The 23,258-nt window shown below is 40.8% G+C and overlaps 1 protein-coding gene across 3 annotated transcripts in view; it reads left to right on the top strand.

Annotated features, from left to right (window-relative positions):
• EP300 (E1A binding protein p300) overlaps nt 1-23,258 on the top strand; it is a 62,033-nt gene that overhangs the window by 12,521 nt on the left and 26,254 nt on the right. For all 3 annotated transcript variants that reach the window (XM_027680150.1, XM_027680151.1, XM_027680152.1), the window contains 10 exons: nt 4,608-5,266; nt 12,900-13,076; nt 15,249-15,510; nt 16,133-16,246; nt 17,137-17,373; nt 19,842-19,935; nt 20,265-20,399; nt 20,772-20,889; nt 21,387-21,561; nt 22,386-22,463. In XM_027680150.1, the coding sequence (XP_027535951.1) occupies nt 4,608-5,266; nt 12,900-13,076; nt 15,249-15,510; nt 16,133-16,246; nt 17,137-17,373; nt 19,842-19,935; nt 20,265-20,399; nt 20,772-20,889; nt 21,387-21,561; nt 22,386-22,463 (2,049 nt within the window). The remainder of the gene's footprint in view (nt 1-4,607; nt 5,267-12,899; nt 13,077-15,248; nt 15,511-16,132; nt 16,247-17,136; nt 17,374-19,841; nt 19,936-20,264; nt 20,400-20,771; nt 20,890-21,386; nt 21,562-22,385; nt 22,464-23,258) is intronic.

Raw genomic sequence — 23,258 nt, 5'->3', positions numbered from 1 at the left:
CCAGGCCAAGGAGCTCAGGTCGCTTGTACCTGGATGCTCCAGTTGGTAATGGCTAGTAAGCCTTAAAGCTGGAATTATCTTCTCATTTATGAAGAGGGAGAATTTCAAGAAGAGTGAGATCTTCAGAGAAGCAGATTATTATTTTCTTGTGAATAAAGATGAGCGAATCTTTGTCTCTCAGAACAAGAATTGCCCTGTCCCTTTGCAGTGTTATATCTGAAATCATCTAAATGAATCTTTCTGAGAAACTACTATGCAGTGGTTTGAAAAATGAATTAGTTCTTCATATTTAGACACTTACTGATTACTATCCAGGTGGTTTTGTGAAGGGTTTAATATACAATGGTCTGATCTCAGGAAAGGTGAAGATTTTTGGTTTGGGACTCACCCTGTCCTGGAAGTTGTGTCTTTTCAAGAGCAGAAGTTCTTTCCCCTGCTACAAGCAGTCACAAAACTGGCCTTTGAGCTGTGTGGGTGCTGATGGGAGGTGGCTGTCTGCTGCCATGATGGTTGTATTGTAGGTGCAGGGTTTGTGCTGGCTCATGTTCTTTCCAGACACTCAACTTTTGTTTTCAGCTTTGTTTGTTCATCATTAAGGACAACAGACTACCTTGTGGACTCGTGATTGTATCTTCTACTCTTTCCTCACTTATGGACTATTTGTCAGGTTATTAGCCAGAGTGTTTTCTGGATATAGTAATCAACATTTGCCTGTTCGAGGTGTCCTAACAGGCTTCTTAAGATGCCTGTTTAAACTGTGTTAAGCTGTCATCATTTTTTCTGATTGCTTTCTCCATTTCCCTGATCTCTAAGTTTGAGGGTCTCTTCCACTGTAACTCTTCCCATGTTCATCAATATTTACTTTTTAACCTAACACTGAACATTGTATGTTGTCTTTGGTTTTGTTTGTTTTTCGGGGGGAACAGTGGGGCGGTGTGTGTGTATGGTGTGTTTTGAGATAAGTCTACTGACACACGACTCTAAATTAGTAATTTTAAATGAAAGAACTTGAGCAAAGCTTTATTCTCCTCATTGTTCTTTCACTTCTGAATCTTCAAAAATACCAGTCATGCAAATGAAAGATCAGTCCTTAGTGTGCTTTGCAAAGCATAACTTCTAGCACAAGATTTATGTTAATAAAGAGTGGCCTAACTGATTTTAATAGTTTAAAACAGTTCTTTAGTGGAAACTTTCATTCTGTCTCTGGTACTTTGTAGCAATGTAGAGTGTATAAATGGAGTTATAAAATCTCAGTTGTGGTATGCCTGCATTCTTGCCAATCTTCTATGATATTTTCAGAATTCTGAAAGTCATGATCTTATCTGTGATAACAGTTGGAAAGTTGTAGAGACTCTTGCTACAGGAGTTTGGCAGTTTGGGTATGGTATTGTGTGAAACATTTTAAACAAATTTGTAACACTCATGAGCTTTTCTGACTTACTACTGTTCAACTGTAGTCTTTTTCTGCTAATATTTGGACCAAGCCATCTTGCCAGCCTCTCAGAAATTCCCTGCAATTGACATGGCCTTTTAAATGCAGTTGCTGAGATGAGTAGTATTTTAGGTTATTGCTTAGATTGAAGTTTTTGAAAATGCAGTGTAACACCTTCGACAGAGCATCCATGAAATGACCTTTGTGGCAAAGTGGTGCTGAAATATTCCAATAGTTAAGATCAAAAAAATTACTCTTAGTAGGTGTTCTCAAATTTCAAACATTGTTTTACAGCCTAGTCGTGCCTCACCTTTTCACAGAATGACAGAATGGTTTGGGTTGGACACAACCTTAAAGATCATCTCGTTCCAACCCCCCTGCCATGGGCAGGGACACCTTCCACTAGACCATATTGCTCAAAACCCCATCCAACCTGGCCTTGAACAGTTCCAGGGGTGTGGGGCATCAACAGCTTTTCTGAGCAACCTGTTCCTGTGCCTCACCACCCTCACAGTGAAGAACTTCTTGCTACATCTAACCTCTGGCTAGTCTCTTTCAGTTTGAAGCCGTTCCCCCTTGTCCTATCACTACATGTACTTGTAAAAAGTCCCTCTCCAGCTCTTGCGTAGCCCCTTTAGGTAGTGAAAGGTGCTATAAGGTCTTTCTGGAGCCTTCTTTTCTCCAGACTGAACAACCCCAACTCTGTCTTCATAGGAGAGGTGCTCCAGCCCCCTGATCATCTTTGTGGTCCTCCTTTGGATGCGCTCCAACAGGTCCATGTCCTCCGTATATTGGGGACCTCAGACCTGGATGTAGTACTGCAGGTGGGCTTGCATGAGAGCAAAGTAGACCAACACCCCAAGTCTTTCTCCTCAGGGCTGCTCTCAGTGCATTCTCCACACAGGCTGTATTTGTGCTTGGGATTGCTGCGACCCATGTCCAGCACTTGCTCATGGTCTTGTTGAACTTCATGAGGCTCCCATGGACCTACCTCTCAAGTTTGTCAAGGTCCCTCTGGATGGCATCCCTTCCCTCCAGTGTGTCAACTGCACCACACAGCTTGGTACTGTCAGCCAGTTTGCTGAGGGCACACCTGATCTGTGTTGCTGTCAAAGACTTTAAACAGTGCCAATCCCGATACTGATCCCTGAGGAACACCACTTGTCACTGGTCTCCACTTAGGTATCGAGCTGTTGACCACATCTCTTTGAGAGTGACCGTGCAGCCAATTTCTTACCCAGTGAGTGGTCTGTCCATCAAATCCATGTCTCTTCAGTTTAGAGACAAGGATGTCATGTGGGACAGTGTCAAATGCTTTGCACAAGTCCAGGTAGATGATGTCATTTGGTCTTTCCTCATCCGTCAATGCCATAACCCAGTTGTAGAAGGCTACTGAATTTGTCTGGCATGATTTGCCCTTAGTGAAACCCTGTTGGCTGTCACTAATCACTTCTTTATTTTCCATGTGCCTTAGCATAGTTCCTAGGAGGATCTGCTCCATGATCTTGCTGAGCACAGAGGTGAGACTAACTGGCCTGTAATTCCCTGAGTCTTCCTTATTTCTCTATTTAAAAATTAGTACCTCATTCTTCTCTATATCCCAGGTAACCAGGTTCCCCATTTCCTTCTGGAGAGGGTCTGTATTTTCCCTCGCTGTCCTTTTATCACCCACATGCATATAGAAGTTTTTCTTGTTGGTCTTGACATCCTTGGTCAGATTTAATTCTATCAGGGCTTTAGGTTTCCTTACATGATTCCTGGCTGCTCAAACAGTTTCTCAATATTCCTCCCAGAGTACCTGTCCTTGCTTCCACCCTCTGTAAGCTTCCTTTTTGTACGTGAGTTTGTCCAGGAGCTCCTTTTTCATCCATGCAGGCCTGCTGGTGTTTTTGCCTGACTGCCTCTTTGTTGGGATGTATTGCTCCTGAGCTTGGAGGAAGCAATCCTTGAATATTAACCAGCTTTCTGGGGCCCCTCTTCCCTCCAAGGCTTTATCTCATAGTACTCTAACAAGAAGATTCCTTGAAGAGACCAGAGTCTGCTTTCCTGAAGTCTAGAGTATTGAGCTTGCTGTGCTCCCTCCTTGCTGCCCTAAGGATCTTGAGCTCCACCATTTCTGGTCATTGCAGCCAAGGCTGCCCTTGAGTTTCATATTCCTCACCAGGGCCTCCTTGCTGGGAAGAACAAAGTCCAGCACAGCACCTCTCCTCGACAGCTCCTCTCTCGCTTGGAGAGGGAAGTTACCTTCAACTCACCATAAGCTTTCTAAGTTATTTTTATTTTAACTTCCATAGGTTAAATGTACAGACCAAGGCGTGTACTACTTCTGTATGCATAACACCTTCTTGTTTTCTTGAGCAAATTGATTCTGGGTGCTATGGGATGTTCTTGTGTCTTATGTATATATTCCAAATAGCATTCTTTCACCCTTTGGTTACCTTGGGGATTGGTTTGCATAGGCTCTTGAGGTGGGAATTTGATTTTTCATCCTAGTGTTTTTTCCTGTGGCCGGGAGAGCCGCTTTGTTTTCCCACAGTGTTGTGGGAAGGTACTGGTTGTCCGGTGAAGTTCAGTGAAATTTGGCAATCAGTGCTGGTAATGACTGGATATGGAAGAATAAAAAAAAGCCAACAGCTACCCAACAAAAAACCCCAAAACAACCTAAAACCCCAAAACCAAACCTCTATTAATTATTCTATAAATAGTAAACTTTTTTTTGAAACTATATTGCTGTATTACTTATGGCTGTTCTGAAAATGACAGAGTTCAGGGAAAGTTAAAAATTATAAAGACAATACTTTCCCATCAATCTGTTAATTCTTTGTAGTAATTGTTGTCTAATTCCATTGGTCAACTCTGAGAGATTTTAATATATTTTTTTCACAAATTTCCCAAGGTGAGAGAGCATAGTCTGATAGCCAGTGATCTTTTGGCACAAATTCTAGGAGAGTGACGTAGAATGGTCTTCTCTAGTTTAGACTCTGTAAAGTTTAGAAATTACTTTTATCCAGACAAACTGGATAGTTTTCAGTAACGACTGATAGGGGAATTTTGCTCAAACATAAAAAGTTGAGTTTTGCTAGTTACTTGAAATTAAAAAATAGAATCTAATGAACAGATATTCCTTCAAGACACTATTGCTCTGACCTCATATACAATCGGTTTTGTTTTTCAGATTTTGGATCGCTCTTTGATCTGGAACATGACTTGCCAGATGAACTGATCAGCTCCACAGAACTGGGACTCACCAATGGTGGTGACATTAATCAGCTGCAGACCAGCCTTGGCTTGGCACAAGATGCTGCCTCTAAACACAAGCAGCTGTCTGAACTTCTACGGGCTGGTGGCTCCCCAAATCTGAACATGGGGGTTGGTGGCCCTGGCCAGGGCATGGCCAGTCAAACCCAACAAAATAGTCCTGGAATGGGAATGTTAAACAGCATGGTGAAAAGCCCCATGGCACAGGCTGGGTTGACTTCTCCCAATATGGCGATGAGTGCAAGTGGACCAAACCAGGGTCCTTCTGCCCAATCCACAGCAGGAATGATGCCAACAGTAAACAGTCCAGTTAACCAGCCTGGCATGGGAATGAACACAGGGATGAATGCTGGCATGAATCCTGGGATGTTGGCAGCAGGCAACGGACAGGGGATGATGCAGGGGCAAGTCATGAACGGTTCAATTGGAGCAGGCAGAGGGCGGCCCAATATGCCGTACCCAAACCCAGGAATGGGTACTGCCGGTAACTTGCTGGCTGAGACACTGCAACAAGGCTCTCCACAGATGGGAGGGCAGGCTGGACTGAGAGGGCCACAGCCTGGGGCCATGAACAAGGTAAGATGAGCTAAATTTTATTATCTTCCTTATCATTGTTGACTTTATTTTGTAAAATTTATTCCTCTGCAGTATGGGTTCTATAGGTTGTTTTTTTTCCTTTAAGAATCCTGTATCATGGGGTAAATAGTTTATATGCTGCTAAAGTGGAATTTGTGACAGTCATACGAAGTGAGAATTGAATCTTGCACAACAAGCAAGACTATGGCTAGATTAAAAAGCCCATTTTAGAAATCTTGTGGCAGTATAGATTATCAACAACATTGAAAAGTAACTTGATTGTATTTTATTCTGTTTTATGCTTTGTCCACAACTGTATTTTCCCATCTGATGTGATGCTGGTATTGCGAGTGTCGTGGGAATCCATCAGGATGTTGTGGTGCTTTTTTCTGTGTGACAGTCAATGGAAGTATTTGTTGTCCAAGATCAGCTGAGTGTTTATGCTGTGGCATATGCTAAGAGGCACATACAGGTTTGAATGGACTGATGCACTCACTGTATGTGCCAAGACTTACATTGGCCTTGTTAAAGAATAGGTATTTGAGTTAATGGTGGAGAATGAATGCTTGTGTAAACACCTGAAGATAAATGTTAAGTTCTTAAGACTGTTAATCTGACTCAGTTCTAGTTTTAATATTCACAATTCCTTTGTCTATAGGAGAGCAAACCAGAAAGCTGAAAAAAAAATCTTTTTATACTGGAGAGGGAAATAAATGTGCTTTTGTAATTCAGGAGATCAGAAGAAAGTTATCATGAGTCACTGAAAAGACAAGAGAAGACTCTAGTGGTTTAAATGACAAAAAGGTGCCTAAATTTAATTTTTGTCATGCACAATTAGCTGTCTTAAAGTAGTAGCCACTTGAGTATTTATTCTCCAGTTTTTAGTGTTTTGATTAAAAGCCTAGAAAATACTTAAATGTTTCAGTTCACTTTAGGTGGGTATTTTATGTTTCTTGGCTAAGGAGGGGAGAGTTTTTCTAAGATGCTCTGCAATACCTAAATCTGTCTTAGAATGCCTAAAATCAGTCCACTTGGAGGGCTAGGCATGATAAATAACAATCTATAAATGTATTTGAGACATAAGTTACGCTGTGTATTAATACCTTTAGTGTCTTGTGAACGTTAATTATGAAGTTCTTTGATCTTAACTGTTTGCTTAAGCTCAATGTGCTGCTAACTACAGTTCTGGTGTGCATCTCTACATACATGTTCAGTAATGAGTTGATTTTGTGGTCTCATCATTTCAGATATTTTTGCATGATAGGAAAGTTGTTGCAAAGCTTGATTACTATAGTAGAAAATTTATATGCAGCTTATGGTGGTAAGAAATGTGTAGCTACTTAAAAGTATTCTTGTATTGGAATTATATAATATTCATTATTCCTTGGCTGTAAAAAAAAAAAAATTGATCTTCAGAAAACTGTATTCAGAGGTCAAAAATTGATATAGTGGGTGTTTGGATGAAATGCAACTTCTTAATCCTTACTTATCAGAGCTAAAGTAGGGTTATGCACTGTAATAAACTTATTTATCTAGAAGTAAGGAAAGGACATAAAACCAAGCTTTTGGCTGATGTAGTCTAAAATTAAATTGTCTTCCTCCCTTACTTAAATTCCAAAATGTGCTGTACATCTAAAGTAAGAACATTTTGTGCTTTGGGGAATATTCAGACCAAATACATGATAACTTCTGGTTTTTAGTTTGTAGTCCCAGACTGATTAAAAATACTGAAGAATTCTTTAATTGCTCATAAAAAAGTCCTGAGACTTTTTGTGTAAGTATAGTGGGTACAGCCTTCATAAAGGAGTTGAAACTGCCAGATGAGAAAGAACAGTCTGAAATGGAGGCTGAAATTCCAGAACGTCTTCAATCAGTTTGGTTGTTGGCAGGGAGCCTGTGTTTCACTTCATACAGTGGAGTTAGCAAAGTCTGACAACAGCAATGTCTGACCGTTTTATCTCTCCACCTATCTGCTTTTTGGTTTTCCCACCTACAAATCTTCAAAAATAGATGAAAACAGAGGACCTTAAGTTGTTTTTAAAAGCCAGTTTTTCTAATTGGTAAATTTAGTACTGTGTTGCTGTTAATGTGGGGGTTTGTGTGATAACTTCTGTAGGTTTGCTTCATTGCTGCAAAAAATGTGCATTATCCAGAAGCTCTCCTTCAGTAGGAGGGAGAAAACCAGACCAGATGCTTTGGTTATGATTGTTCAACTTCACCATGTTAGCTTGCCAAAGTCAGCCCTTTCAGGTGATGGGAGAGTTGCCTCTGACTTCTCTCTCAGCGAAACAGTGGTGTTTTGTGCAATGGGTTGGATGGAGGAATAGCTTAGGTTTGCATCATGTTAACTAATTGTAAGGGAGAATGTTATGCTCTTCTAATAGTAAAGATGAGCTCCAAGTGGTGAGTTAATTTGGAAAGCGAAATTGGTTACATCTCAACTTTGTTCTGTTATCCTGGGGAGTTACTGAAGAGTTTTCTTCCTCTCTTCCCAAAACATTGACTAGCAATAGAGTGGAACACTTGCTTTGTGTTTTAGTCATGCACTTCCCAGCTTCCCAACTAGTTGTGCATGTTACTTTTTAGGACTTGAAATCCCAAATGTCAATGTAAACAATAGATTTGTACAAATAAACTTGTACTGTCATAATCTGATGCCTTACGTCCTGTGGTTTAATGCCATAGTTTTATGTCTGATGTAAGCAGTCCCTTTGGATGCCATCGCTGTGCCAGTTGGATGACAGGCTGTGTTGAAGAACTAATCCAGACTTGAATTGAAACTCATGTGGTCATTAAAAAAAAAAAAAAAGTTTTAATTTGAATTGTTTTTTGTGTCCAGTTTACATTTATCCGTTGAAAAACTAGTATCTCTGAATTAGGGAGAGGATTTTTTAGAGGAGTTGATCTTGCCAGTCAGAGGAGGGTGTGAATCCTGCTTTGGTGACAGTACCAGTTTAAAAATGCCTGTGAAAGTCTACCCTGAAAGGAAGTGTTACAAGTTTGGAGAGGAAAGGAATTGTAACAAGTTTTGCTTGAATAGTTTTTTGTTTTCTGTGTGGTTTTATATGTTTTCTCTGGTTTTGAGCAAGTTAAGAGGACAACAGACATGCCTATTACTCTTGAAATAGTGTTTTGGAATTTGTTTATAAGGCTTGGATTCTTTCAGCGTCTATTCATTTTTCAGGCTTTTTGTTTCACTAGATAGATTTACAGATTTGATTGACTCAAATATAAGCAGATAACTTATTATAGAGCTTGAATTTGCTAAAAAAAAAAAATTCATGTTTCCTGTTTTGAACCATTCTTCATTTGGAATTGTGTCTAGTCAAAATCTTCATTTTATTGTTCCACTGGGTTCTGTTGAGAGTGCCAAGTTAGGGTCTTACTGTCCAGCCTCTTATTAGGGGAGGAGGTTATTTTGTGTATAAGTTGATGTATGCATTTATGTCATAGCACAAAGTGACAAAGTTCACCTGACCCTCAGGTCACTTAGATCTCACTTCCCACTGCTTCAAGACATGTTTCCCTAACTCCAGTAATGAAGTGGAAGTGAAGGCAGTTCAGATTAGTAAGGGCATTACTGCTACCTCTGCTACGTGAGTATTTCACTTGAAATGTTTGGAGTTTCAGTAGTAATTCTTTGCCATTTGGCTCACTGTTTGAGTATGTACAGAGTTCTCTGCTATTATAATGGATACATTTGGCTTTATCAGTTTAACCTCTGTTAAGAAGATTCAATGGCAATACTTTACAAAGACAAAGGTAGAATATTTGTAGTGTCTATGTGCATAGTTGTAACAGGTGTTCCTCCTAAATTTGTACTTTGTGGTATCAACAGTAAAACTAGAAGCAGAGTTACTTGACCATTTTCTGAACTGAAAATACATGTGTTCCATGGCATTAGAACAAAACCTTGGGGGATTTCCTCCACTTTTGTAGTTATTCTTCTTAAGGCTGCTCAGATACTCCCCCAATCTATCCGATACTGCATGAGCTTGGGAACGTTTCCTGAACTCACATTATCCATGATGAGAGACCTCCTTCCATGAGAGGCAGGAAAGTCAAGTTGTTTCCACTGTGTAGGTAGAAGGTAGAACCATCTGAGATTACCTTTGCCTTCTATTAGCCACATTTTATGATCTTTCTTGTTTTCTTCCTCTTTACTGTGAATTGGATTTCTGTCTGCTCTTCCTTTTGTGCAAGTTCTTGCATATGAGATGAAAGTAAGTTGAAGCTGTGAGGAGAGGAAGAAAAACTTCAGATGGGTATGAAGAGTAATAGGAAAAGCAGTGAAAGGAGATGGTGGCCAGGAAGAGTGAGTAGAGGTTGGACTCTCTGACTTATAACTGTATTTCAACCATCTCTATTTTTGCATGGTGTTGCAGATGAAGCCTTGTACTTCTGTCTGATACAGTGGCGCTAACACCACCTTTCTTTGGCTGGTTCTTCTGCACTGGATTGTTTATTTACCCTTCCCAACAGATCATTAATGTGATGAGAAACTGTATATTAGTCTTTCTGGTTGTTTCCTACTGATAAAATTATACAGGATTATTTTGATCTTCCTTCTGTAGTCACTAGGCCATGCATTTCTTCCTGTTTGTTTTCTTTTATTCATGTTTCTCAACATGTCACAGCAAATGACATGAGCATGCTCCTGCTTCTTCTGCAGGGTCACAAGGTCACCTTGTGCCAGGTGAAGAATCTCCCAAATGACCCTTCTCTTGACTCAATCTAGGGTTGTGTGCAGTTGGTTGGTTTCAGGTTAGTGGGTCTGTGGTGGCAGGACTGGGGGCCATTGCTGTGAGGTTCCTCTGTGGATATGGCAGGTGTCAGTCTCACCTGGACCAAATAATGGCAGTTGATTTGTTCCAGGAGACATTGAGGCATTTGTTTTTTAGCATCCTTCTTAGGTGTCGCTTGAATGTATGGTTTTTGGAGTCAGTTTGGCATGCTTGACTTCCAACCTGGCCTAGGCTTCTCTGGTGTTTGCCTCTCTTGTAAGCTGGAATTACCACTGTCAGAAGCAGCTAGGCTGAGCTGGGCATGAAGCGTTCTACTGCCAGGTGCCTTGGTACAGCAAGGTGGAGGGAGAGTGGAACCCTGTGTTTCTGCCATGGAGGCAGCCCTGTTTGAGGGGGCTGATCTTGCACCCCAGACAGTACCAGTGGCTAATGCTTGAGAAAACATCAGAGATCTTTGTGCTGCAGCAACTTGATTAGTACATTTGAAAAAGTCAGATGCTTCACATAAAATTTGTGTGCAGCTTTGTTGCAAATACAAATGTTGATTGGCATGGTGCAGCCTCATCCCTGAGTTTCATTAGGAAGCTCTTTTAGGTGACATAGCAAAAGTGATGTAGCTTTTTCTAAGTCTAGATTTGGTTTCTTCCCCTGCAGTCAGGACAAAGTTGGCTCATCAGGCCACAGTTATTCTGAATCCTTTGGTATCAATATGTGAAATCTAAAGTTGTCTGAGTTAGGCATCTTGATTTCTCTCTGTGACATCAAGGTGTGAAAATGTGCCTTCAGCCTTTAATTCTGAGTTGTTTGGTTTGGGTTTTGGTTTTTTGGTTTTGGTGGGGTTTTTTTAAAGGCAAATAGCAGCATAAGTTATAGAAGTCAAATGGAGTCGGTGATAGTGATGGCCAGTGTAGTCTATGCTTTAGTATACTCTCAGCTGTCAGGTGACTTTGGTAGTTATCATTGTTAATGAACTTGAAAACTTTGCTTAGAAATTTATGGTTTGGGAGATGTACCTGTTTTCAAAACCCTTTCTGGAGCCTAAGGGATCAAGCTATCTTACAGGAAAACATGACTTGTTTTCTTAAGGAAATAGTTCTCACTAAGCCTTGAACATGTTGCTCAATTTGAGACAACAGTGATGATGGGAAATATTTCTGAACGTGTGTTTGCTGACTCCTTATTCTTTTCTTTTTTCCCTTCTGCTCAGTTTGCACGTAAGATCTTACTCTTCTTCTGAGGGAGAGGAAGGGAGGGTTTGAGTCTTACCTGTTCTGTTTTTGGCAGCAGCTGCTTCATTGGTCACCATATGTGTGTTCATTGCAGTTGAGACACAGCAGAGGAAAAAGATAGAGGAAAGGAAGGCTTTTTAATTCTGCCTGATCATTGCATAGTTTGTTTTTCTGGTATGTGTAGAGATTCTTTTCATTGCTCTCTAATGAATTACTGCTGTGTGATTATGGTTATTGCTGATGTGTGGAGGAGGGGGGCTGTCCTCAAGTGAATTCACTTGTGCATATCAGATGTCTAAAGTGGCAGGTTCTACAGTGAATTTTGTATTCCTTCTCCTGTAGCTTGAGTTTGATCCTGCTTTATTTTGTAACTGCAACCTGAAGGCTATTATACTAGATTGGAGGTTGTTACAGCCTGAAAAAGGAAAGTGTAACTAATCACAGGTAATCTCAGGGCATGTTGCTTGTTACTTCTCTATACGGGTTGGAGAAGCTTGGTAAGGAGTAGAAGCAAGGGAGGATGCTTTGAGAATCAATGTAGCAGTAATTGGAAACAAACTTACCATAGGAGCTACTATGCACTTTTTTGGATGCAGGAAAATGCTTTGAACCAAAAGATATTGAGGAGACTGGACATTGTCTAGTCAAATGCTAATGTGAGTTGAAACAATACAGCTCTTTAAAGTATTTTTGTGCCTCTGTTATTAGAAGTTGTGTCTCCTTGAAGATCCTGCCTGAGTAATGGTAAGATCTTGATAATCTGAGTAAAAATCTCCAGTTTTTCTGGTCCTCTATGGCTAGTTGTTTTGGTCCTAGAAAGCCAGATTTCCCATGAAAAAATAGATAAGAATGCAAGAAATGGAAAAAAAATGTCAGAGGACAAACAACTTAATTGGCAAGATTGCTCCTTTTCCTTTAGGTTCTAGGGCATTCCGAGGCAACAAATAGTATATTCTAGTTTGCTAAAGCTGTTGAATATGCATAAGGCTTGTATGAAACATGAATCTATTTCCCCTGTGAATGAATGGTTCAGTAGATCTGTTTTGTTTGCAGAGTTCCTGTCTACCATCTCCTTTGACCTCTAGTACTACTCACTGCAAACTAGTTACTGTGACTGTGTGAGGTGCTAACCTGTGACTATGGTGTATTCTTAAATTGAAAATGTTTGGGTACCGATAATGCAGGCATGTATTGTTATGGCTATCTGGAGAGGAGCTGTGGGAGTGCTAGCAGTTGGGTAGGATGTTTTTGGGATGAACTCTGCTGATATGAACGAATATGGTATTCATCTCCATTTGGAGTCTGCACAAGTGCAGGGAGGAGAAAGCTTCCAGACTTGGGTCGTGTAGTCCATGGTGCAAATTTGTGTTTCAGAAAGCTGAAATAAGAAATCTGTTGAACCAAATATTTTCTAAAGAAATAATCAGGCCAATTTTGTCCGGTCTGACCTCAAAGGCTGGTAAGTTGGCTTCGTCGTATTTATAGGAACTTTCTGTTAATGTTATGTGATGAGTGAATACATGAACATGAAGCAGGGGAAGCATGTAGATCTGTATTGCTTTGCAGCTCGTTCATGGTTATGATCACTCTTGCTTCTCTGAAGTATTAATTTGCCTTTTACATTGTGAACTTAAGCTGTCTTACCATTTTAATTTCTAGATGGGAATGATGAGCAATCCCAGTCCATATGGCCAGCCATATAGTCAAAATACTGGGCAGCAGATTGGAGCCAGTGGACTTGGGCCTCAGATGCAGAATAAAGCTGGACTGCAGAATAGCTTACCACAGTTTCCAATGGACAAGAAGCAAGTTCCTGGGGCAGGAATGCCTAACATGGTAAGTAGAATGAAAGGTGTCTCCAGAAAACATTGCAGTAGATCAAAGGGGAGCAATGTGCTCTCGTCTTGCCATGTTGTGTTTTTTGCAGCTGTCATACCAAGTGTGAGTACGTGCTCTGAATCCCCACAGGGTGCACTTGCTTCAACTCATAAGAAGACTGATATGAAGGAGAGGGCTGAGTTGTGCTTTCTGTGTTGATAAGCTGCATCTCCACTCTTGGCCCTTCAAACCTTGCTAACAGGGAAAATGAAATGGAGCTCCTTAACTAAAGTCAGCTTTGTCACCTGTTTGGACACCTCTGCTCTCCTCTCCCATCTCTTTTGTGGTTGGTCTGTTGTAACCCTTCTCCTCAGAGTAGCTCTGTCTGCAGGATTTTTTCCTGCTTGTACTCACTGATGCTTTTGGGAGAGAGGAGTGTCTCTTCTCAGGCAGGTATTCCCTACGATAGGGCTTGGAGGCCCCACTCGTGTTTTTTTCTTGTTGTGAATTACATGAACACACACAACAGTCCTGTTGCTGGAGGTTCCCTGGCAACTGTAGTAGCCCTGATGCCTTCCCCTTTTCCCTCCACACTCTTATTGCATCAGGACTTAAGGAAAGGGGAAGTAAGAGTGGTGGGAAAAGTGGATGGCCCAAGCTTATAAATGCCAGTGCCTCACCACATGCCTTAACATTGGATTCCCTAGCTTGAGCTTAACACTGATGCCTCATTATTTTCAGAGCTTAAATTGGTTAGAGGTATGACATGCAACATGTCCTGTGGGTTTTCCCACCCCTATGTATATATTTTTTTTTAATTTAGGAAACATTCACATTTCTGAATATAGCTTATGTTTCTCCTTGCCTCAAATTTCACTCCCACACACCCCCTGGGAGGGTCAGTCTCTTTATCTTAGTAACTGTTGCTGAAAAACCATTTCCAGTTAACTTTAGTACCTTTAAACTAAAAAGAACTCAATCCTATGAGATTTATTTAGTGTTTCTTTAAGTTGAACATGAAACATTGGAAGTCTAGCAAAACCACTTGGCTGTATGAACCAATAAAAAAGCAGCCAAAATCTGTTCAGAACTGCAGCTGTCAGGTTTGTGTTCAGTGCAGAGCATATAACTTGAAGCTGAACTGGTACCCAGCTGAACCTAGGAATGAAAAGTTGCTGCTATCTCAGCTGTTGTCTAGAACAACAGGCTGCAAACAAGACAGTTATGGTCATATTGGAACATATACAAACCCTTAGGGCCTGACTAATTGGTGAAGTCTCCCTGTAGAATGAAAGGTTAGTACTAGTACTTAAGAGCTACAGGAGAACTGGGGTTTAGGAATACAGGTAGATGACGTCTAAAGATCTGGACGTCTCCCGAAACATCCTCTAAAACCTCTAGGAAGAATCTGTTGGAAGCTGAAGTCTGTTGAAATGAAATGGTACAAGCAACATAGAGTCCCTGAGCTGTTCTTCTTTGCTGAATACTCCTCAAATGTCACCTGAAAGAAATACAAAGAGTACTAAAGAAATAAACAGAAGCAGAGAAGGCATACCAGATGTTGCCATACCTGATGTTAGTTCTGTGGTGTGTATTATCGTGAGGTTGTGCTTCATCTCTAGCAGAGACTAGGAGATGCTTGTTTTGAATGCCTGTGTGTGAGTTTGACAATGGAAAAAGGTTAAAAGGTTCCCAGGACTTCCCTTTCATTCTCCTTTTCTAGGAACAGTCAAATCAAGACACCTTGTACTGCAATAGAGGAAAACAAGTCACTCTAAAATGTGCTTTCTTCCATTAATGCAATAATTGTGGGTACAACTTTTTAGCCTCCAAAATGAGGAGGAGATTTGAGATCATAGTGCTGTTAATATTTTCTGGTTGTTCTAGCACTGCAAATTAACCTGTGAGCACGTGCAAAGTTCTGCTAGCCATTGATAAGGCCAGGGCTAGGACTAATAGAGCGATATGGGAAGGAAATTGTGGTTGGCAAGAGAATTGCCAGCACTGTTGCTAAGGGGTATATTTAATGAGTCTTCCAGAACTACAGATAGGTGGGCTATTTCCTTGATCATAGAATGTAGTTGTTGCTTCTCTCTTCTTGGACTCTTTCTTGCATTGCTGTTTGCTTACTAAACGAATTATTTTCAAAAATAGATTTACTTCTGGGAATTTCTTCTTCACCTTCTCCAGGGCCAGCAGCAGGCTCCCCAGGTTCAGCAAGCTGGGATGGGACCAGCAGCTTCTCAAGGAATGGGGTCTGGAGCGCCAACAGCAGATCCAGAAAAACGCAAACTCATTCAGCAGCAACTGGTTCTCCTCTTACACGCTCACAAGTGCCAGCGTCGAGAACAGGCCAACGGGGAGGTGCGACAGTGCAACCTCCCTCATTGCCGAACCATGAAGAATGTCTTGAACCACATGACACACTGTCAGGCTGGCAAATCTTGCCAGGGTAAGTGCAGGAGTGGTTATATGGATAGGTTCAACATTTGAAGAAGGAAAAGGGCTCCTAGAAAGAGATGAACTAGTGGGTGGCTTGGGAAATAGAATTTTGTTGACTTACCTGTCTGCTTTTAAAGACAGGATCTGCAAGTAGGAGTCTACCTGTCTCCCTTAAGCTGAAGAGATGAATCTTGAGCAATAACTAGCCATGAATTTGGCTGCTTCTGGCACTGGCAACCTCTCTGTTCTAGTAGCTAACTAAAATGTAGGCTACCTTTTTGGTAGCCTAGGCTCATCTGGATTGTGCCAGCTGTTTGACATTTCATTTGGGTGGTACAGTCTGTCTGATGCCTGAGCTATATGGCATTACCCTTTAAGCCAAGGAGGCATAGTCTTGGGTGTATCACACTGAGCTTTCAAGTAAGCTTTAGTTGAGCCAATAGTACTTGAAAAAATCTAACTACATTTTCAGAGCTAGTTAGTGCTGAACTATTTCAAGCAATACTTTACTGACCTGTGTTGATACAGATGTGTGCTCTGAGAGAAAATGTTGCTCCCTACCCAGTTTGTGTTGACCATGTGGAGATACTGGCAGTAGTTTCTAAAAGTTTTTCATTCCCTCTCTTTCTCAGTGGCACATTGCGCGTCTTCCCGACAAATCATCTCGCACTGGAAGAATTGTACAAGACATGACTGTCCTGTATGTTTGCCTCTCAAAAATGCTGGGGACAAAAGAAATCAGCAATGTAAGTCTATTGAGGAATTCTGTGTATTGAATAAACCATAAAATGCATGTTGGGAGTTAAACTTCCTTGCACCCATGTGGTAGTGGTTATGCTTTCAAACCTGGGAACATGTAATACGAAATTTTCCTCTTGTTTTAGTCCCCGAGTATTTTTCTGGCTCTGATAGGTAGTGTTTATGAAAGTTTTCCAGTGGTAAGGGGAACAATTCATAACTCTCTCAACCAAATGATTGGCTCTTCACTAGCACTTCTTCCAGCTGGATGGTTTCTGGAGACAGATGTGCGCACACACACACATTTTGTGTCATTTCAGCCCTGATATTTGGTTCTGTCTTTATTCTTTGTTTGTATCAGATGTAACTTGCCCCTTCTCTTTGTGTCCCCTTGAGTTCCCTGCCAAAAAGTTTGGCAAGATTTTTACCGTTGTGTTACCTATGTGGTTTTTCTCTCTCATTTCTTTAATGTTCTTATGGGGTCTTCTCATGACTATATGTGAGCCTAGATATTTCTTGGTTAAAGAAAATTTAAAAAAAAAAAAAAAAGAGGCATTGCAGTGGCTGCTGGTGGGGGTATGTACCCTTCTGACATGTCTCTCTGACATGGTGTGCCTCTGTTTTCGGTTTGAAGCAAAGAGATGTGTCCTAAATACTTGAGTTGGGTTTCCTCTGAGTAGCACAAAGGGAAAACAGCATGTTGTTGGACCGGCTGGTTGTGTCAAAACTTGTCTCTCTGTTTCATGGGCCAGGTTTTCCAGATCTAGACCATTCACTGCAGGCTTCTGGAAGCAGATGTTTTGGTTCTGAGCAGCCAGTGTGCTCTGTGTTTCTCCGTACTCATAGACCTCTTTGGCTACCTTCTGCTGTCCTTATTGACTTGGTGTGTCTCTTCCAGCGCTGCTGGGCGGAGCTGCGGTTGGACTTGCAAATACGGGCTCTGTGGGCGTGGGGCAGCAGACAACACCCAGCATAAACACTACCAGTCAGATAGACCCCAGCTCCATCGAGAGAGCCTACGCAGCCCTCGGACTGACCTATCAAGGGAACCAGATGCAGACACAGCCCCAGGCTCAAGTGAAGAATCAGCAACAGGGACAGTCACCTCAGGGTCTGCGCCCTATGAATCCTATGAGTAAGTTTATCTGTTAGTGTTAAAATGCAAACTACCAGCAACTTTCCCATGCTACATCTAATGCAAATTTCCTTAACCTACTAGCTTAGTACTGCTAGCTAATTTGCGAAAGGTATGGCTTTTGCGATATTTTACACTTGAGATAGTAAGCTACTCAGTGGAACAGGAACATTCAGAGGGCCAGGTGCCTTCACCTGGAAAACAAGTTCTCTGGAAAAAGTAGTTTCTTTGGAAAAATTATATTTTTTTTTTCAGAACCAATTTTCCAAGGCACTTTTTTTTTTATTTTGTGTAGCTTTATAATTGCACAGTAATGTAAGTTTTGGGCTATTGGGGAGTTTTTAATTGGATATGCATACATTGGAATGCCAGGATTCAAGTGTACTTCCTTGTCACTCAGAACGCAGCTTTTACATTTGTATCTCAGACATGTAATATTTGTTTTAAAAATGAAAAATAGGAGATAACTGGCACTCTCCCTGAATCTTGTCATGTGGTTTCATGTAACTGTAAATTGTCTGGATGGCTTATTGCAGCATTATGAAAGTCTGGATAAGAATTTTAATTTGAAGTGCAGTTTATTTGACACCAGTGATAGCCAGGTTCCAATTAAGTCACCTTTAACCATCAAATCTAAGTTTGATAGTTTGAGATTACATCACAGGATTTTTTCCTCACTGCTCGCTATTTGCTTGAATTGCATAAGTAGATGTGGCTTTTTTAACAGAAAAGATGAAAGATGAGCTCACAGTGATTTATCACAAACTTTTATAGCTTTGCAGTGATCCTGCCTATGTGCCTCATGACAAGCTTGTTCAATCTCTTGGAATAAGAGATTGCAGAGGAAAGAAGCAGTTGGTTGCAGGCTGCATTTTGATGTGTGTTTCTGCACCAAAAGGAATGCTACTCCTGAGTTACTCAGGAAAAGGCTGTCAGGTAGACTAGACTTGTTAATGAGATGACTGGCCATCATAGTTTGTGTGTGACTTGTGTACTGCTAAAACTTTGGCTTCCAATGTGTAAAAACCTTTTTTAAAAAAGAAGGGGAGGGGAATGGTCCTGAGAGCTTAGTCTGAAAACAGTTGGATTAAAATAATACAGTTTTCTACTGTGCATTAAGAGTGTTTTACAAATAGGTGAATTTCTAGAAGCTCCAAAATGTTATAGTGAGGGTCTTCAAAGGTTGTAAGGAATGTGATTCATTTTTCTGAAGCAAAATGGTTCAATTTTTTTTATGCATGTAATTATTTATAGACAGTTCTATGCAATCTTAGCAGGTATTCCCTGTAGAACTATTTAGAAAATCCAATGAAATGGGATTGCAGAAAGCTCTTGGGGAAGGAAGAACTACAGCTTAATGTAGAAAGGACAAGCATGGAGAGTGTAGGGCTTTGACTGTTATTTCCTTATAAGGAGCAGGAAAAGGAATTACAACAGGTGAGACAGGAATTACAACAGGTGAGACAGGCCTACAGAACAACAGGGCTGGTTTGAGAGAAACAGCAGGATTTGGTGAGGACTGCAATGTGAAAAGATGCAGTTCTAAGTGGCTCAAACAAATGGTGGGTGTTGGCAGTTGAAAAGGGAGACTTAAGGTAAGGGTTGACAGTTGTCTTGCATACCAGCATGCTCTCAGATGGCAAAGTGAGTTTGGGAAGGAGAAGAAAGGGACTAAGGGAAGGGAGACTTGGAGGCAGCTGTATGAAAAAATCTGTTAAGTACTTGGTTGTGATGTTAGAGGTATGTATTAGGCTTGGTATACTTAATTTCAGTGGATTTCTCACATATACAGTGTGTAATTTGGCTTGAAATAAAGATTCTGTAGGATTCAGATGTCCTAAATACATGTGAAGCCTGGTAATGGCTTTCATGCTACTTGCAGCTTCAAAAAGTGATCTGTTTGGAAGTTCCAGACACAAGTATGCTGCATTTTTCTGTGCTATTTGAGACTTAACTGTAGTGTGTGAAGAAAATGGGCCTTTTTTTAATGGTGATTAAGATCTGGTGTGGTTCAGAAAATCAGATTTTGTCACATAACAAATTAGTAGAGGTTTTTCCTGCAAAGGATTGTCAGATTTTCGTTCTTACAAGCATAGGAGTTAGTTGTAGGATCATTAAGTATGGAGTGGGTGAGAGGGGGACCTTGTCACATGTAGGTGGTAACTGATGTTTTAAATTCTTGAAGCCTTAGTGAATATATATATCCTAAGCCCCTGAATGACAAAAAACCCCAGCTGCTTCTAAACAAAAATGCAGAAGTGGTCGATAACGCTAGATCTTTAGTTAGAGACTCACAGAAAGGACTCCGGGATATAATGTTTGCAACAAGAGGTTAAAGAGAGCAACAGGTAAATTCCTTCACAAAAGTCCAAGTACTTGAAAGTCTAGACCCTTGTTATTGCTGAGCAATTACTGATTTTGTACGGTAAATGGGTGCTTCATTTATTCTGTATTTTTTTGTTTTCTAGGTGCTAATCCAATGGGAGTGAATGGAGGAGTAGGGGTTCAACCCCCTAATTTGCTGCCTGACTCAATGTTGCATTCAACCATGAATTCTCAAAAGTAAGTTGAATTCTTTGTACCCCAGTGATTTTATTTTGATCTCATGGCACTTCTTGCATAAACAGTGGGGTAAATGCCATTGATGGCTATCTCTCCCTTTGGATTTTGTAGCTTTTGTTGCAGTTTTCCAAATCCTTGGATAGAACAGCATGTACTCTTTCGTGGCGTTGTTTTGGTGTCTGTGCAGCTATTTCTGCAGAGTTTGTCCATTGATTAGGGAATGGCTGAACTAGCACTTTGTCCTAACATTATTCTAAAAGAGGCTGTGACTGTAAGATGACTAAGCTTGGGCTAGACTTTTGCCCTCAATTCTTGCTCTGTTTTTGAAGCCCCATGATGACTGAAAGCGCCAATGTTGCCAGTTTGGGAGCTATGCCAACAGCTCAACCATCCAATACTGGAATTCGAAAGCAGTGGCATGAAGACATTACTCAGGATCTCCGAAACCACCTTGTTCATAAATTGTGAGTAGCTAATGTGAAAACAATCTCCTGTTAGGTGAGTTGCTGCCCCTGAGGTGTATTTAGGGGGCAGAAGGAAGCCTGACTTGCAAAACTAGAGGGCCAGGGAGTGAATTTTGTCAGGATGCATGAGAACAGAATGCAGAAGCCCAAAAGATAGAGCTACATCTGCTGATTTGGAGTTGTTGTATTGGAAGTTTCCCACTCTGTACTCAAGCCATCTACATGGGGCCGGTGTACCCTGGGAGCAGTAGCAGTGCTGCAGTCTGTCAGAAGATTTACTACTTTGTGTTCAAACCACTGGGGTTAGTGCTGGTGTGGGGATGTCCTAATCACTTCCATGCATTTTTTTAATATTTTTTCCCCCCCCCTCAGAGTCCAAGCCATATTTCCTACTCCTGACCCTGCAGCACTGAAGGATCGGCGCATGGAGAATCTGGTGGCATATGCACGGAAAGTGGAAGGAGATATGTATGAATCAGCGAACAGCAGGGTGAGGTGCCATCCCGTCATCTAGTTGTGTGGATCTCTGCCTTGATCCCATGGTGACTGAGGAGGAGTGAAAGCACAGATGAGACTCCCAGGCTGAGGAAGCATGTGTTTAGCTGTTGCTGGATGGGGTCTAGGAACCAACCAACTGCAGGCTGCTGCCTGGGTGTGCCAGGAGTTAAGGTGTGCTTGTGACTGAGACTTCTTAGGGTCCCCTGAAGGCAATGTTGAAGCTCTTCACTGTGATTATCCCAGAGAAGTGTTGGACGCAAGAAGAGAAATGTTTGGTGTTGGCCTAAATAGTTGAGAGCAGTGCTCCGAGCAGTGCCTCTTTTGTCCTCCTATCTGTCTGACAGCCCCTGCAAGGGGAGAGGCCTCCCACAAGCCAGAATGTGTGTGCGTGTAAGGCTGCTTTGCGTTTTAGAATCACTGGAACCTCTTTGTTGCCTTTTCCTAATGTATGTGTCATCTCCTTTCCTGACTTGTACTTCCCCCCAACAGGCGGAGTACTATCATTTGCTAGCAGAGAAGATCTATAAGATTCAGAAGGAATTGGAGGAGAAACGAAGAACCAGGTTGCAGAAGCAAAACATGATCCCAAATGCTCCAGGCATGCCACAGGCTCCCATGAATCAAGGGCCCAATATGGGACAGCCACAGCCAGGAATGTCTGCAAGTAAGAAGAGTTGGTTTACTGACTACCTGGTGCAGGGAAATCTTGTATTGTCATTTTGGTGGGCTGGTGACCATTTAGCTGTTAATGGGTACTTGCTCAAAGTTAAACAACTTTCTCCTCTTTATTCAGAAGTATTTGCAAAGTCTTTGCTTTGCTTATGTGTTAATTAATGGCCACAAATTATGTAAAAACAGTGTTTCAAACAGATTGAAATACTGTAAACTTTTAGGCTTACTTTGAGGATGGAGAGAGTGGAGATTAAATTGCATCCTTAATGTTGTAGAACTTCAGTCTCATTAGATTCACCTCTAGAATTAATTGATTTAAAGGTAACTTCAGTTGCTATAAGAGAAATATATTTTCATAAATATTTAGCAGTATAGTGTTCAGAATGATCATCACTATTATTGTTGCTAAACAGAGTATGAGGATTGGAGTACTTATGTATTTATGCCTTTGAAAGTTTAGTTAGTGCTTGTACAGTGGTTCGTAGAAGTTCTTGCAGTCTGGAATGTTTGTGAACTACTGTTCATTGTCGTACCTTGAAAACATACTTCAAATTTGTCCTCAGTTTCTGAAAGCTAAGTCAGAGGATATTTCTATCGATGGGACATACTTATATTTTTAAGGAAGTTTTTTGGGTTTGCCTCACATTTGGAGAACATTTTTGAGTGTTTAGTAACTGGACTGCATACATTTATTTTTTTGTATTTGTATATTTTTTTACATGTGGATTTAATGTGTAATTCTCAGTAAAATGTTTGGTGGATAAATCCTGGTGGTCTTTTGAATGACATTAACTTATTTCAATATCTTTTTTCCAGATGGTCCTCTTCCTGACCCAACTCTGATACGTACCAATGTGCCAAACCAAATGATGAATCGCATGCAGGCACAGCCAGGTAAATATTTGAAGAAAGTTGGCTACTGTGATTTTTGAAGCAATCTTGGGATTGGGCAGCTCTTGCTGAAGTGTCATAGACCTTGTTTCATGTGTGGTTTTTCCATTTGGTTAAGAAAATAGCTATATTTTATAATGTTTGCATAACTATATAATATATATAAAACACTAATAACATTTCATGATTTTGTGAATTTGAGCTGCACATTAGCTGCTTGCTTTGTTAAATAAAGAGCTTTTGGAACTTCTGATCATGTGTACATGGGATGGTGGGGTCAGTCAAACATAGTGAGCCCAGCCAGCTCATGTTGGTAGCAAAGAGAATGTGGTGAGAATTGTTGCTTATAAGAATGGGGTAAAACCTTTGTTACACATTCAAGACGTGTTATAGCCAACATGCAAAGTATGGGAGGAAGTGAAGATACAGTTTGAGATTCAATAAGTGAATTTCTAATATCTACTTAAGACAATGCAACTTTCTGTAGAAAGTTGACCTTCAACAGTAGGTGTGACATTTTTCATTATTTGTGGTGTATTCCAGTAGTTCTCTAACTTACAAGTTTTGGAAACAAGTCATTCAAGGGGAAAAAACTTCTGTATTCTGAAGGAGTATGGTAGTTTGGACACTATATTTAAAATTATTCCATGTAATTAATTGATAGAAGGCAATATGCTTGAAAACTGCTTGCTAGGAAGTAGAATTAGGAAGAAAGGAACAGCATTTCTTCTCCAAGTGTTGAATGGTGGCCAAAGGAGAATTCAGACCTTTGTTTATAAGTGGTTTTTTGCACAAACT

Source organism: Neopelma chrysocephalum, unplaced genomic scaffold (assembly GCF_003984885.1).
Source record: "Neopelma chrysocephalum unplaced genomic scaffold, ASM398488v2 Primary Assembly neopelma1_59, whole genome shotgun sequence".
NCBI lineage: Eukaryota > Metazoa > Chordata > Aves > Passeriformes > Pipridae > Neopelma > Neopelma chrysocephalum.
The sequence above is the reverse complement of the archived record's forward strand: the minus strand, read 5'-3'. Positions and strand labels throughout refer to the sequence as shown.